General features: G+C 41.9%; 1 protein-coding gene across 2 annotated transcripts in view; it reads left to right on the top strand.

Annotated features, from left to right (window-relative positions):
- Nucleotides 1–16,886, top strand: part of arhgap32b (Rho GTPase activating protein 32b) — a 128,384-nt gene that overhangs the window by 72,952 nt on the left and 38,546 nt on the right. The window contains exons 1-2 of one of the 2 annotated variants that reach the window (XM_085419942.1): nucleotides 7,572–8,173; nucleotides 15,464–15,550. Coding sequence is in view for 1 of the 2 variants with exons in the window: in XM_085419941.1 (XP_085276067.1) it covers nucleotides 15,464–15,550 (87 nt within the window). In the remaining variant the exon portion in view is untranslated. Of the gene's footprint in view, nucleotides 1–7,571; nucleotides 8,174–15,463; nucleotides 15,551–16,886 lie in introns of those variants that run through there. The other variant, XM_085419941.1, reaches the window with a different exon arrangement.

Raw genomic sequence — 16,886 nt, 5'->3', positions numbered from 1 at the left:
ATTGAACTAGCTTCAGGCGGATCTAGCGCAGACTTCACATCAAAGTGAGTGGTCTGAAAAAATGCAGTTTAGGTCATCTTGCTATGGGTGGCCATGAAAGTTTGTATTGATTTTGGCACAGTACTGTTGGTGCACTCTTGAGAATCTATTAAATGTCAAAACTTAGAAACCTATTAAGTTGGATGTAGAGAAGGTGGATGAATTGGTATTGATTAACCTTGTCTGACACTTTAAATCCTCTGTGCATTGGCTAAAACCATTCCTAAGAGAATGGATAAGTCCCTGCTGATATTTGTGTCATTCTGTGCTGCTGTGTATGCTGTCCTCCACTCTTTCTGAAGCTAGTGCTTGAGGCTGGAATCTGAAGTATGCAGAAGAGACCTCAGCCAACTGAATTCACTGCTGGTTATTTAATCTACTTGAGACAGATATGGTTTTGCACCAAATGATATACACGCCATCTAAAACAACGTTGATATCAGTGCATGGGATAAATGAAATGACAGGTGAACAGTTGGATGTGAGATGAAAGGGCAGATTTAGATACTCTGGTCAGACTGATTTTGTTCTGTTCTTATTGTATAGGTCACAGCAGTAGTCAAGGAGCTTTAAAAGGTAAAGACCCACAATATTAGATATATTACCCCAATAATTAGGTAATTCTTTATAAGCCAGCACATGGCGACGGTAGTGTGAAGCCTTTAAGGTTCAGGAAGAGGCAGCGCATACAGAGTTGAGGATAACAAATTGAGCAAAGCACAAACTGTAAACTACAGAAGGTGCTCAGTGCATCGTGGATGTTCCTCAGCAGCCCGAGCACCTGATCCAGCTCTAAGCTAAATGAATATTTTAATCCTAATGTTAAAAGTATAGATGTGTGTGTCTCCTGAAACTAAACTAGAAGCTGATTCCTCTCTAGAAGACTGATAGCTGAAGACTCGACCTTGTATTCTATATTAGTTGTTAATTTTTAATTAATACTGTTTGTCAGAATGGCTCTGGCCTTTCCTCTGTGACCTGGCACACTGTCACAGTGTGTTGGCCCATGCATGCACTGCCCCCCCATAGTCTGTGCCCTCCATGATGTCTCGGTTGAATCGCCCCCAGCTTCTCGCTCTTCCTCTTAGCCCCTCCCAGCCTTGCAGGCCAAGGGCTGCATGACAAAGTCTGGAGCCAGAGACCAGCAAAGTAAATGTATTGACTTCATCACCACTGTCCCACTGTGCCTGCCAACTAGCCAGCCAGCACCACTCACCCTTATTGTTGCTCATTAGCCTAGCATTTTGCCCTGCCTTTTCCACATTGACCACACTGAAGACCACACTGTTACACATTTTACTAATAAAATGTGTGTGAGGGTGAAAGTCACACAAACAGGTCCTTTCCAGAAACAGTGTTAGTGGTGCTGACCGCTGTCATCTGTACGATTATTAACAGTATTTAAGTTATTCACAGGCGTCAGAAATGGCTAAAGGTTGTAGTGTGTGTGTGTGTGTGTGTGTGTGTGTGTGTGTGTGTGTGTGTGTGTGTGTGTGTGTGTGTGTGTGTGTGTGTGTGAGTGAGAGACAGTAACGGGCTGTTTCATTCTGTCATTTAGTCATTTCTGTTATGCATCTCTGTCTGGGGTGCAGTTATAACACTGTAATGTAAAGTCTCCAGAGATAAGTTGACATGGTCACAAAAAACAGGCAAGCACGTGGACGGCTGCTCGGACTGCCTCACTCACCGTCTGATGATGAAATTTAGGTCATCAGACCCACACTTGGTCTGTGCTCACAATCTGTGCTTCTCTTACACTATTTGAAGCCTTCGGCCTTATTTTCTTCCGTTTTGGCTCATTATCTTGGTGTAGGATGAAGTCTGCATCAGCCAATCTGTTTGCCTCTGCTTCAACACGTTTCAACACAGTATAGTACACTACTACTACGAGCAGGACAGTACTCTCCCAGAAATGCATTAGAGGGAGTAGTAGTGCGATTTGTTCCAGCACCGCCTTTGTACACACACAACAGCACTGAAGACACTAATAGGACTGAAACACTGAACCAAGTACAATGCCATAAAGTGCATAATGGCAGACTTATAGTAAGAAACATTGAGTGTGACTTTTAAGGTGGATAATCATGGAAATAAACCAGTTTAACAGCTGTTATGGTCTCGCTCAAGAGCCTTAACAAATATGGGAGAGACATGGTTTACAAAGTTATTAACCACATAAAACTTTACATTGGCATTTGTTAGTGTGTCAGCAGTTGGATGAGTGATTGAATGTTAGGTGTGTAATGTGAGCCCTAAAGTAACCAGTTCAAAACCAACCAGACAAATAACACGGTGCAGGGTGAATGGAGAGAGAGAGAAAGCTGAGGTATGCTCCGAGGAGAGTGGCCAGGTGCTCCCAGTTACCGCACCTACCAGCAACCTGGAAGACGACACGTACAAGCAAAACACAGCAGGCGCAGGCCAACGCAGAGGGCTGTCAGACACATGTGAAAGAGCGCCCCCTCTCTCATGCTGACGGTGGTTCAGGCAGTTATTGAGGGTGTGATTTGTGTGTGGGTGAATAACAGTAGCAGGGTGTGTGTGCAGCCATGTATGTGACGAAGACTGACGTCCCTCTCAGGGCTCCTTTAGACCGCCTTGCTGTGCGTTGCTGTACAGCTGATGTGTCTCAGCTGCTCCTGTGACAGACTAGAGGAAGGGTGATGAGGGCCTGTCTTTATTTGTCTCTTTTCTTACTCCTCCATTCGGCTTTCTAGCCATCTCCTGCTCGAGTCCATCCCCAGCATCGACACAAAATACGCTTCTCCTGCCCAGTCACCCCCTCTGCTCACAAAGCACCGTGAGAGATGCATTCCCTCCCCCCCAGTGGGACCCAATCCATCAGCTGCAGTACAACTCCAAAGCATACAGCCAGGCAACCCGTCATTTAGAAACACAGGACACTTAACAATAACCTGCAGGTTTTCTAATGGGTTTCCATCTGTATGATATTTAGGGTCATACTGTGTGGTTGCCTGGAGAAAACAGAATGAGGGCCTTGGCCGACAGAGAGATGATGTCAGACCCTTTGTCACATGTTCATTCAGAGGACCGCTCTCCACTGCCTGTGAGCTGAGGATGATGTAACGCTTGGATGCATTCTGCCCTTGTTGGGGAAACAAAAGACCAGCCAGAGCCCCCCCCCACACACACACACACACACACACACACACACAATAACCATGAGACACAGAAATAATTTGAGCACCACAATGCTGTATGTCAGTGAAAGGTCTTTAGAGTTGCAGTGCTTGTAGACATTGATGAATGGCATCTTGCAAGTTGGGTAAGAGTGCGCACACTCAAAGTTAAAGTAGTATAAAGCTGAAGAGTGGAGGTGAACTCAAAGGTTGAAAGGTCCTAAAAGTTTCAATAACAACAAATGTAACAAATGCATTAATAAATACTGCTAGACTTCAGCACTTTCCCTTTAACTAGAGCAGTGCCTGTTCAAGGGCAGTATAATAATGTTTTTATGCCTACATTCTACACATGTTACATGCATGCAAATACATCACCTGCTCCTGTGACAGACTAGAGGAAGGGTGATGAGGGCCGCTCAATTCCATTACCTATGGGGTAATGGAACTGAGGTAAAAAAAAGAAGAAGAAGAAAAGAAAACATAAGGAAATGGCTTAAATTTTCATTACCATCAACACATCATCATCAGACAATCATGTTCTAAATTAATTTGTGCTGAGAATACACAAATACATTATATTCCAGATCAGTCCATTTTGAAAAATTTGAAGAAACATAACATAAATAACCACTTTTTTCATGCTGCAGTGGTTTAATAGGTCCTCTTTAGATTAATCAGGAGTGCTTTTGAGATCTTGGGTCTATTCCACATAGCTATGATGCTTTATGTCTTTATATTTTCTTTCTTTGTTGAGCTCAACTGGACGTATCAGACGCAACATTTCCTGTGAAGCAGAGGGAAAGCTCTCCCCACCAGCGACCATTAAGATCAGTTAATGTGTATCACATGCATGTGCGAAACAGGATTTTGTCATAAGGCAAATAGATCAGGTCTGCAGGCACATGTTCCCACTGTGCTGTTTTATATTTTATGATTTTCCCACAAAGAATAAACATTACCGGTCCCCTCTGTTCCCTGTACCCTGTCTTCCTATAACATTTGCAGCTCGACTGGGCTGATTGATTTCCCTTTCCGCCTTTACACTTGACAAACCACGCTGTCCTGTCCTGACCTGCGGGGCCTAGAGTGAGGTTAACTCCTAGAAGCGCTGAAAGCACATTCACAAAGCCTCATTACTCATTTCTGCTCTTATAAAAATGAAGTTGGGCTTAAGACAACAAAGCTGCAAGCTTGTCATGGAGATACTTTTTCTTTGGTGTTTTCTGCATTCCAGTGTGAAACAGAATCATTTCAATGACATAAACCCAGGAAGAGAAGTGCTTGCATGTCCTCCTTTGTGTTCGTCAGTTTTTTTCGTCTATTTTGGGTCCTTGACCTGTGAAACATCGTCCAGTTAACTTTCTGCATTTGGACAAATATTAGCGTATTATTTGGAATATTAGCGATGCTGTGCTTTTGTCTTCACTCAGTGCAGGAGAGCCAGTGCCAATAAAGGTTGCTGTAACAGATGTTTCATTACCAAAGATGTTGATTACTGCTGTCATGGTCGTTTGGGTTTCGTGCAGATGTTGAGCTCACTGATGCACTTTTTTCCCCCAGAATGTTGTATTGACAGTCTGAAAATTCCCACCCTGTGTCTGGATTGTTCTTGTTTGATAATCTTACTTAAATTGAGAGTCCATGTTGTAGGTTCACTGCAGCAACATCCATTTTCAAATACCGCACTTCGAATCTTTTCCAGATCTTTTATGGGCTTCATAAAATAAAAAAATACTGAATGAAATGCACGCATCTTACCAGCTTTTGGGTGAATTTCCAAATTGTATTTAAGCTCCCAAAAACAGGAAACTGTTTAGAAATGACCAATTCCTGTCGTATTTTTGTTCAGGCCCTGAAATCAAAGCTGAGAGTTTGCATGTTCATCAAATAACTTGAATATGTTTGCATGTAAGTGTAAACAACGAATTGTTTTCAAGTTCCAAAATGTATAGATTTATAATCTGTGTGCAAATATATGTACGCTAAAGTAAGAAAAGGATTTTTTGTTCCAAACCATCATCTCATCCCCTAACAGCGACCTCTCTCCCCCTGTTTAAATTCCATTGCTCTCCTCAGTACGGTTAGATCCCCATTTTTATTTTTATTTTTTTAGCTTTAATGATTTTAGATCCAGCTCCTTCACACTGCAGCAAAGGCCCACAGGCAGCCGTGCACTCAAAACCCCTTCAGCTCTACATCCGAGTAAAAATACTACAGTGTGAAAATGGTGCCACTGGAGACCCGCCATTTATTTTTAGTCATATTTTATGTTCTGCAAACTTCAGCCTGTAATCATAACACATTAATAAGAAGCTCTGACCTAGTGTACTGACATACACTTTAATAACTAGTAGAGAAATTTGATTTAATAAACTCATTCTGTTTGCGTAGTAGCGCAGGCGAATTTATTGGCCTGACACTTTTGTGTCAGGTTCTTGCAGCCGTTTGGACCGATCAGCTCTGCAGCAGAGAAAACAAAGTAGAGCAATCTGGGCTGCCGAGCACTGCTGCTCTATTTCGATACATCAAAATAATGTTAGTATTTTATTTTGAAGTGTTATACGTATAATTAAAAATATCATAAATGCTTGATACCGATCACACTGTTATTTTTATTCACACATTAGGGTAGCGTTTCTGTCGAGCCATCTGTTTGCCACGTTGGTCTGGACTGAAATATCTCAGTATCTGTGTGATGGATTAGACACAATGTGTAATATGCATAAATATTTTCTAGGCAGTGTGGTTAGTCTTCAAGGCTCACCATGAGGTTAACCTTTGTAGCTCTTGGTGACGTGTCTCCATTGGAAGTGCGTGTTGCAAACAACTTTTGTCCGTCAGCGAGGTGTGTATAGTAGAAACCCCACACACTCAGTGCCTGACTGCAGTTCTTTTCAACCTAACTTGGGTGTCTCTAATAACTAATTTTAGAGTCAGAAACAAAACTTGAGATTTCTCCACTGCTGTATTTTCTCCATAGCCAACACAGGAACGTGGGAAATAGTTGTGTTCAATCAGTGCTTTTAGCTTTTTGTGTCTGCAAGTTGGACTACAGTGATGTTTCCTGGAACAATAATATCCGACCTCTGCGCATGTGGTTTGGATAAATCAGTCCAACCTGTCACTGGCACAGCAGAGCAGAGACAGGATGAACTGGGTCATCATTGGATTATCATTTGATATTCATAAGCAGACTTATAGTAGAAAACGAAGTGAAGCTGTTCTCCAGCAATCGGTCAGAGCAGGCGTCTCAGCTGAGCAGCTCACGGCTTATGTGGAAATCTGTGTTTTTATGAAGGCTTAGAAAGTTTTGGCTCAGTGGTGACTGCTGTCACATTGCCCCATTCCTTTGGTAAAAGATAGTGCAGGTGGTGTTAGAGATATTATTTGTGATCGTCACACCATCTTGAGAAATCTGCGTAGAAGGACCGGACACACACACACACACACACACACACACACACACACACACACACACACACACACACACACACACACAGAGCAGTGTACTTCTAGGGTTTGGCACACACACTTCCCACTGCTGCTCTCCTTCGGCGTTGTGCACGCCTTCTGAAGAACCCTCCCCCTCTCCACTCCAGCGTCACTAAAAACAGTCGAGAGCTCGTCAGTGCCATCACCACCACCTGTCCACTCACCTGCCTGGCACCGCCCCTTGAGCTCACTGCACCACCCCTCCCCTGCAGCTGAGCCAGGGACCACACCTCCGCCACTGTCTGTACCCATAAGTTGAATTGGACTGTGTGGATATTTGAACTGTTTGTTTGCATGTTTTTCACGCAGAACTGGGAGAGACTTGCACCCCCCCATGCGGCTCTGTACCCTCGTGGCTATTACCTTTTTGGTAAGCCAGGCTGTTTGCAGTCTCTTTTTAATCCATCTTATATGTGGATGGTACACGTGAAGTTGCCACAGCTGATTCAACTTCTGCTTCAGTTTTTTTAAGGTAGCTGGCTGGGAGCAGACCCTTTAGCAGAGCGTATTTTTGGTGACTCTATTTCTACTTTGCAAGTGGGGTAGGCTGGGAGCTTATTTAGGTTATTAGGTTATATGAATAGCTTCCCATTATTTACTGCATTTGCAGATCATCACTTATTGAAAAGCTTAATTGGGTGCATTTTGAAGTTTGATAATGGGAAGTCATGGTAATTGTGTTCTTGGAAGAGCTGAATGTCTCCTCAGTAGATCACTTTCAGTCAGATGCCACTTTGCTTGAGGACAGCACAGCGAGGACTGCAGATGTGGAAGGAGGGAAAACAGCTCCCTGGCAAGTGCACACACACCCTCTCCCCTCCCTTTCCTTCTCCTCTGCTCCTCTCTCTCTCCATCCCTGCTCTTTGTCCTGGGAACATACCAACCAGAGAGGGTTAAGAGGAGGAGAGAAGGGGGAGGGGTGATCCAGCATGTCAGACAGGGAAGAGGAGGAAAAAAGAGAATAGCATGTGGTGCAGGACACAGAGAGCAGACGGTGAGGTTGCCAGAACAGGACTGAAGAACACATCTTTCTTTTTGTTTTGTTTTTTGGACATTTAAACCAGGTTGTTTCCATTTATGTTTTGCTGCTGCTAGTCAGATTTTCAAAGTTGTGTTGGGTGCCAGCCTCCAGAGAAAGAAGGTTTAAAATTGGGCATCCCAATGGTGGAATGGAAGAGAAGGCAAAATGGAGGAGATGAAAGCTGTCCCGTTGAGTAATCCACCAAACCGGCTTTCATCCTCTAACACCAGCTGCTGATGATATTGTTGCCCCCTCCTCTCTCTTTCTCTCTCCGGATCCCACACTGGGAGTGCTTACACTGTATGTGAAAGAAAGTGGGGAGCTGACATTTACGTCCCGCCAAGGGGAATTGTGCTCCGTGGCGGAGAAACCCAAGCTTGGATGTACATTCTTAGACTTGAGGAACAGAGACTGGACAGGTGTTGGAGCGTTAAGGAGCTGCATGAAGGGAAGGAACGTAAACCAGAGCTGACCTACTGTAAGTATGAGGGCTTTTTCTGCCCTTTCAGTTCTTTCTGTAACAGTGTTCTGCTGCTGCGGTTACAGAGCTGTGCTTCCCCGTTGTCCTTGTGTGCCTGCAGGACTCGTGAAAAAAAGCTTGTGGCCGAGATATCGGTGTGGCACTGCATGCAGAAACCTTTGTTAGAGCGACAGCTGAGTTTAACACGGATCTCCAAGTAAATGTCTTTGGAAAATGATCAACGTGAAAGGGCTTTTCTCTTTCTTTTAGGAATTCCACAGGCCAGCTTTTACAACACTGTAAACAAGAACAGCTGAGGGACAGACCATCCAGTGATATATATTTTTCCCCAGTATGACCATATATAGCACAGCATGACCACAGTGAGGAAACCAGTGTGGGTTTTTGTTGTTGTTTTGACTTTTTTTTGTGTGTTTTTCTTTTGATTTTCATGACATTGATCCAAATCCTTCATGTCAGCCTTGTTGTTATCTGTGGGTAGGTTTTGAACTTAAACCAGTATATCCAGAATTCTTCAGTATTTCTCATTTCCTGTGAAAGGCAGTCTGTTCCTATGCTATTATTCTGGAGCTGTGGTTTTTGAAACCATAGTTTGCCAAGTACTGGCAAGATTGCAGCTGCCTTTGTGGTCTCAGGGACAATGTGTGCTAGTGCAGCACAAGTTGGATTGAAAGCGAATTGCAATGTGGCGAGCTGCAGGAAATGCAGAAAACAGGCCTAGAATGGTAGGTAACGTGTGCGGCATGCTTCCCAGTTTGGGTGCATGGGAGCATTTGCAGGTTCTCTTCAAAAGTTCTTAATAAAAGCAGACGTGCTTGCTGAAATGGCAAAACTGCTGCCTTTGTTTTGAAAACCTTCATCACAGCTGAAAATGTCTCTGGGGTGCTCACTTCAGTTCTGTTGTTTTTCAGCTGGGAGCCAACCTGCAGTTCACTTACCCCCAGCCTCGTTTATTCAGTAGATGCTATCTGTAATTTCTACATGCTGTCAGCAGAGATGATCATCGGGGACTTGGGAATCACAGCCAGGGTCTCTCTAACCGTTATCATCATAGTTTGAGAAAGTGTCTTTCTGGGAAATAAAACAAAAGTCTGTGTTTTGTTCATACACAGTGTGAATCATATTAGGTGTAATGTTCTAGAAACTAGTGTTGAAGTGGTTTTGCCATTATTAGTGTACAAAACTGTAGAGAGAAACAGACATGTAGTCTCACCGCTCACCGTGCCACAGATATTTTACTGGTGTTCCCCTGTGGTAACCAGGAAATCAGCATCTAGCTGAATTACTGCTACCTTCTGATGATAAAGACCTATTACATCATATCATGCACTAGTAAAAAAAAACAGGGAAAATATATTTAAAAAACATTAACAAACCATAGAAATAAGAAGACTGTTTGAGTATTTAAAAGATTTTGGAGCCATTGTCCTGCTATAGGGAGGCTGCTGCCTTTGTGCTTGGTCTGCAGCTTGGTTTAGGTGTTTGGGAGATATCAAAGTGATATTCACATGAATCACAGGACCCGAGGTTTCCCAGCAGAACAGATCATCAATATATTCAATTCACCAGTCAGATTTTGTTGTTGTGGTTAATGTGGCAGCTGCCTGGAAGTTAAGAAATCCTTCGCTTTGTGTTTACTTTGTGTTATTTTCTGAGCATGTTAGTATTCTGGCTTCAAACCCAACAGATCTGACTCTAAGCTTGGAGTTTATTCCTCTTTTTACCGGCCTTGATTTGCTATACAATAGATTTTAGCTACATAAGCCTCTGTGACTTATTGTAACCCTGCTATTGCTGTGCTGGCATTACTTTGCAGTATTGTTTGTTTCTCAGGTAATATTAGCTGCTGTATGTATATCCCTGCCACAATCAAGGTGATCCTGAGATTGCCACTGAGAGGCATGATGTTCTCTATGTTCACAGTATCATCTTCTTTACATAACATTTTTTTTAACCTTTAAGTGTTTTGTGACCAGAAAGTTCCTCATCATCCCAAATTGAGTCGTAACCGTTCACATGCACATAAATGTATTGCAGAAACAGCACAGAGCCTTTCGTGTGCTGGATGGAGTCCCACAGTTTGCATGACAACACACTCGGATATTGCTAAATCAAAAAGTTCCACAGTGACTGCACCCTGAAGCATTTCCAAAAGAACTTTGGGTGCAAAATATTGATGCTCAGCAACATCATGTGGAACAACTTATAATCACACATACACACCACTTGCTTAAGAGCAGAGCAGAGTAGCACTTTAATGTCCCTGAGAGGCAATTTGGCTTATACACAGCAATCAGTAATAACAAATATATACAAGCACAGCAATAAATTGAAATAAACAGTGAACGCAAAATACACAAAAACTGAAAGAAGCCAGAAACCAGACAAAATGGCTTTTGTTTAAAAAGCCAGTACCTGATGGATTGAATGACCTCATGTCTTTCCTTTTTATTGCTGAGAAACAACTTTACCAAACAAACCCTGACAGTAACAGTCACATAAAAGTCACTAAGACAAAAGACTGCATGGAGCAGTATTATGGGGTTGGATAGGATAAAGAATGACCTCATATGTATAACTGCCACTTCTAAGGAAGTAGAACCTCCATCAAGTAAACTGAACTTATCCAAAAGGCGGCTTTTAAATTTGCAGCAGACTTCCTGCATTTTCTGTTTTTTGTCAGATTGTGATCAACAGATCATGAAAAAAACAAATCTTCAAAATAAAGAATACTTTGATAATGACATTGATGAATCATTTATAAACACTAAAAATGTTGTCAGGTTAGACGATACAGTCATACTGGTGACACTAGTGTCCTAGTTCTAAGTTGATAACAGCCTGTTTTATCGATTGGTCCATGTGTGCAGTCCAGACCAAAATACTTTTAAAAAGCCAGTAGATCAATACCACGTCTCGCCCTGGTCCAGTCACCACTGAGCAGCTGGACTTTAGATGGGTTTTTATGTTGTTTTTGTTGTTGTTTGTGTGTTTTTAAGCAGTGTGAGCAGCCGGTGACACGCCATTCATTTTTACACCATCAGCCCAGTTTGTGATAACTTTGCCAATTTATTACTTAGCAAACTAAGTATTTCCTGATACCTGGAAAACCAAAACTTGCATCAGCCTCAGATGATTTCTGTGAGGCCAGGTGATTAGCCAGATTCTGCATTGTCTGACTCAAAACATATAGGATCATATCTATGCTTTATCATCTAAGGAGGCTTTCCTTAACTAAAGCAGAGAAAACACAAAGGAAAAGGAGAACGTGACCAGTTTTTGGATAAATTGTCATCCTCTTCCTCCTCCTCACCTCAAGCCTGATCTCCTGAACTGAAGTCAGGTTCAAACATACGAAAATGTGCGTAAACGAGCTCATTGATTCCCGTTGTTGTCAGCCAGAGCTGTTGGTCCTACAGCAGCCACTGTAACTAGGATTAACTACTGACATCTATTGGTTTTACTGTAACAGTTGCATGCAGCCTTCTTTGTCTTTGGGTACCCGCAATCTCTCTTTTTGTGCCCATCACCACCTCTTCTCTAGATTTTTGTTGCTGTTTTTCACTTGAGTTGTATTTTTACATGATATTGAATCATGCTAATCAATGCTAACAATCCAAGATCAAAAGTATTGACAGAAATACTCTTCTTTTGTTTAGTTCTGACTCCGATGTTAACAGGTTAATCGAAGGTAGCATTTTACTTTACTATCATGAAAAACATTAAATGCTGATGTTAACATGAACACTTTTAGTAGATTTTTTTTTTTAAAAACAGTTGAAAATTTCTCCACGTCCCATCCACGTTTGGGACCTCTTTCTCCTGTGGACTTGTTCCAAAAGTGCATCGCTGTGTTTTTGGGTATTAACTTCCAAGTACAGTTCAATTTGTTTTTGTTTTATTAGCTTTTATCCTTTTCAATGCTTTACTTGTAAACAATTCCCTTGCTTTTATTTTGAAAGTTAAGTGGCGCTAACCAGCTAACCTTGGCTGTTTCCTGTCTTCTGTTTCCCTCTTTCGAGGCTGACCAGTCAATATTCAACAACTGTATTAAATCAAACTTGCTTTAATGGGATCCAGAACACTTCCATGTGTTTTCATCCCCCGCACTGGCACAATGACATTGTTCCGACAGGCTCTGTTTAGTGGACCCACACAGCACATAAATACCCTCGATCTCAGTTTTTATGTCTGCTGTTGTGAAAGCAGAACTTTTGTTTGTGTTAACACAAAATGCAGATCTAACATAATGATGCAGCAAATGGGATAGAAGATAAAAATGTTTCATGAGCGGGTCACTTACTCTTTCACAATTTCACAGTTAATACAAAAGTTAAAAATTTGTTTTTTTTAATTTGTATTTTACAAAATGTAATCACTTTTTTATTCAAAATAAGAGTGTCTGCAAACTTTTTCAGTTTTCTCAGTCGTACAACTAATTCCTATCAATAAATCAGCAACCAAACCTCCCTGCAGTAGACTGGCAACCAAAGACCAGGCATAGATTTGGGGAGAATAGAAGTGACACATAATGGCATTGACCTGGTATTCATTCACCTTTGCAAGTACAGAACGTAATGAATATATATTCATTCTTTATGTTCTGTATTTATTTTTATTCTGACGTGGAGACAAATGATTCATAGATGGATGGATGGGCTGCCCTGAAAATGCTGTTTTAAGTTCTGAACTTCCTGAATCTCTGCAGTGGAGCCAGTGATTGCAAACATTAGCACAACTATCTGACATGATAGCTTCTCCTATGGGAAATAGAGCAGGTTCAAAAGCACCAGCTCTTATATAATACAAGATTAAAACACCTGTTCAACTTTTCTTTGTATCACTGGTATAAAAGAGGGATTGGGAAACCACATGAGGCTGTTTCATTAAATGGCTAGTATCAAAGAAGAGACAATAACAGTATGTTGAACACAAAGACGTGCGGTTTTGAACAATTAAATCTGTTCAACCAGTCTTCCCTGCCTCAGAATAGACTGGTGGGATGGCAACCTGTCACCATGGCTACGCAAATTATGTCATAGTGGCAATGTGCACTGGAAGACCCCAATTATGAGGTGTCTCTGCATACAAGACCTAGTGCCAGATGATATGACAACATGTGCTATAAATTTGGTGAATACCGTTTCTAGTGTTAGGCTGTTCTTACACACTTTTCATATGATTTTTGCAAATTTACCTCCTATAAGATATTTGGCTACCTGATAGTACCATATCACCCCAATAGAGTACTTTGCTCTTAGCGAGCACTTACTATATTCCATCAGCATGGTGGCCGTTGCCTCTGTTCACTTGGAGCTCATAACTTTAATTATCATTATATCCTTTTATTTCCAGGATCATAATTTACATCAATTGTTTGAATTTGTCTGACAGATGTTGTATCTCGGGTTCAGCTTGAGATCCTGAGAAGTGCTGGAGCTTAGCTTTAGGACTGCTGACGCAATCCAGGAGTGAGCTACATTCCCATAAAGAAACACTGAAAAAGAACCTCTGGTTCTCTTTGCAACCACACTCAGTATCTCACTATGGGAAGCACCTTGTGGCGTAACCAATAACAGAAGCTCCACTACCACCACATCTTTCTAAAACAGACCAATCACTTCAAGGACATGGAATCCCCCTCCCCCTTTTATAATAGCCCCTGGTTCCACACCAGGTACTCACTTTCTTTCCTGTGAAGATCATTAGAGTGGTCCTGGACCATAGAGCATGACATGCATTGCCAGAGGTTACAGTTTGCAATGAAACCATCCAGGTTCAATAGCACGGCATGTTCATTGGGTGCAGGGGGAGCTGAAAGGGCTTTGGACAGCAAAGTTTCTTCTCTTGTAGGCTGAAGGGCAGGAAGCAATGCACTGGAAAAGATAATGAATGGATACCTAAATGGATTTATGTTCCCTCAATTCTCACTTCAGCAAATACAAATTCATAATTTTGAATGCCCTTTAGGGCATAGTCTAAGAATAGCAGACCCTCTTTTTCAGACTGGCACTCACCCTTGGGGTTTTCTCCAAGTATGTTAAGGCAACTCTGAACCCTTGGCAGGCGGCAGGGCTCAGTGTGTTTGTATATTTGAAAGATTTTCTAGTATGTGTGAAGAGGCACTGGAGAAAAACACCCAGGCACTATTATGCAGCCTGTCTGGCTTGATTTTCATCATCAATTGTATCAAGAGTGTGCCGTCTCCCACTCTGAATATTAAATATCTGGACCTTGAAATGAACAGTTTCTTTTCAGGGTTTTCTATCGAGAGGTTGCATGAAGAAAATTTTCCTGCACATTGCTCTGTTTCCCAAGGGAACCATGGTCTCTATTTCTTGCTGCTCCTGAAAAATTGTCATGTCTCGGTCAGGACAGAATGCAACAGTGGTGGTGTATATAAACTGTCAGGGATGCACTTGTTTCGTGACATTACACAAGCTTTCTTTCTGCCTGATTATGTGGAGCAGCAAGCACCTCCTGCCGACTCATGTTCCTGGTGTGTTGAACACCAGAGCAGATTTGCTCTCCAGAGGGAAACCACTGTACGGGGAGTGGATGCTCAACCACAAAAAAGTCCATCAGCTGTGGGTCACGTTCAGACAGATGTCCATAGATCTGTGTGTTTTCATGCAATGCAAACAATGTCCTTTGTTCTTTAAGAAATGAGGGAGTGTTCTTGAAGTGACTGGTGTGTATATTAAACAGGCATAGTGGTAGTAGAGCGTCCATGACTGGTCATGCAAGTGGAGCTGGGTCTTCAGAGAACTGGGGTTACCCTGGTAACCAAGCATTAATGAATCCCTGTTTTTTTTTTTATAAGAGAGTGAAGCATTTCAACAAAACTTCCCTACTTGCTTGGTCACCGAAAAACGTGCTTAGAATAAGTATGGAGGGGCTGGTCGGCCATCCTAATATATGGGGCAGAGCCTTGAGTGTAGCTCAGCAGGTCACTGGTGCTTCTGTAGTTCATCATGCCAAAGCAGTTCTCTGTAGAGAAAGATGTAACGTTAGAAAAAGAAATGAACTGACTTCCGTTAACTGAGGACCGAGGTCTACTATTACAAGTTTGTGTGTGGATGGCACTTTGATATGGCCCAAGCCCACAAAACTACTCCTGAAACCATTCATGAGCCTGCGTTTGTCACATATGTCAGGCAGAGATGCATATGATAAAACAAGGCAAGATAAACCAATACTTTTTAATCATATTTAAAGAACCACAGTTGCTTGAAGTAACCCATGTTATGCTCATCGAATGCCTCAGACCTTCTCTTTGTTTTTCAGCTGTCCCTTGGCGATGAACAAAGCGAAGTGACGCGGAATGGCTATGAATCTAAGGAGCTGGTGTACTTGGTTCATATTTACTGCCAGGTAAGACTGCAAACTCCTGTGCATTGGTGGTGCATTAGTGTGTGTATGTAAAACAAAAAACAAACTTGGCTGTGGGAAGTCTTTATTGTTCAAGCTCGGGTCCTCTACCAGAGGCCCGGGAGCTTGAGGGTGCTGCATAGCATCTTAGCTGTTCCCAGGACTGCAGTGTTCTGGACAGAGATCTCAGATGTTGTCAATGGGATCTGCTGGAACCACTTGCCCAGTTTGGAGGTCACTGCCCTAAGTGCCATCACCAGTTTGTCCATCTCTATCTGGAAGTCCCAAATGATCTTAGCTTGGTCATTCTTAACCACCCTAGGGGGCACATTTCATTTTGACCTTGTGATTTCTAGGCCATACTCAGCACATGCTTTACTGACAGGCTTGTCCCTGAGCTGCTGCTGTTTCTGTGCCGTCTTTCAGTCTCAATATCATCCATCATTCCATCTGCCGGTGGCACATGCTGTGAGAAAGTGTAGTGACTACACTGATATAAAACCAATAAATTATACCTGCTTTAAATTTGACTGTTGTTGTCTCTAACTTTGCACAGTGATGAAGCATTCCTTGTCATTTTGGATCAACTTCTAAAGTTCCCATTCAATTATTTTTTTTTAGATAAACTTCAGTAATGTATGCCAAGTCTTCTCCACTATGTCAAAATGGCAACTTTTCAATCTAATTTTTGAGAATCAGATGATATTTGGCAAGTTGTGTGGGTGCTGAGCAACTATTGTTGGTCTGGTCAGTCCTGTGCTTTGAGGCACTATGTGCTGGCACACAATGGGACTAGCTTGATGGAGATATTAGCTTCATATAAACCTGAACATATTTATTTATTTATTCTTTGTACTGCAGTCACTCAACTTTTTAAGTGTGTCTTATAATTTGTATAACGATGCACAAACCACATAGGCTCCTGTTTAGCCGAACACATACACCTCAAATGTTGAATAGCACCTGTTGAGATATCAGCAGACTTCTCCCTCTCAACAGGTCATTTCTGAAATGCCTAAGCTGTTATCTGAAAGAAATCAAAGTTATGTAGGAAATGAAAAGAGCTGTGGATGAATGCCACAGCTGGGAGAGTGATTTGAAGAATGTGGGAAGGAAGGCTTCACAGTTTAAATCCTTCGACTCATTTTCAGAAAGAACTAGAAACGGGTTGTTGCATTTTTTATGGAGTATTTTTAGTTTTTTACTTTGACTGAAAAATCTAAATTTCAAAGCTAATTGGCTAAATTTAAGAAAAGCACTGATTTTATTTAAAATTAATTGAAAATTTACAAATCTTTACACAGCTGGATTCAACCAGAGATATGAAGTACAGCAAACA

The sequence above is a fragment of the Rhamphochromis longiceps genome, linkage group LG10 (assembly GCF_057381845.1).
Source record: "Rhamphochromis longiceps isolate RC_006_pf linkage group LG10, R_longiceps_female_GT1.1, whole genome shotgun sequence".
NCBI lineage: Eukaryota > Metazoa > Chordata > Actinopteri > Cichliformes > Cichlidae > Rhamphochromis > Rhamphochromis longiceps.
This window is presented reverse-complemented; position numbering and strand designations above follow the sequence as displayed.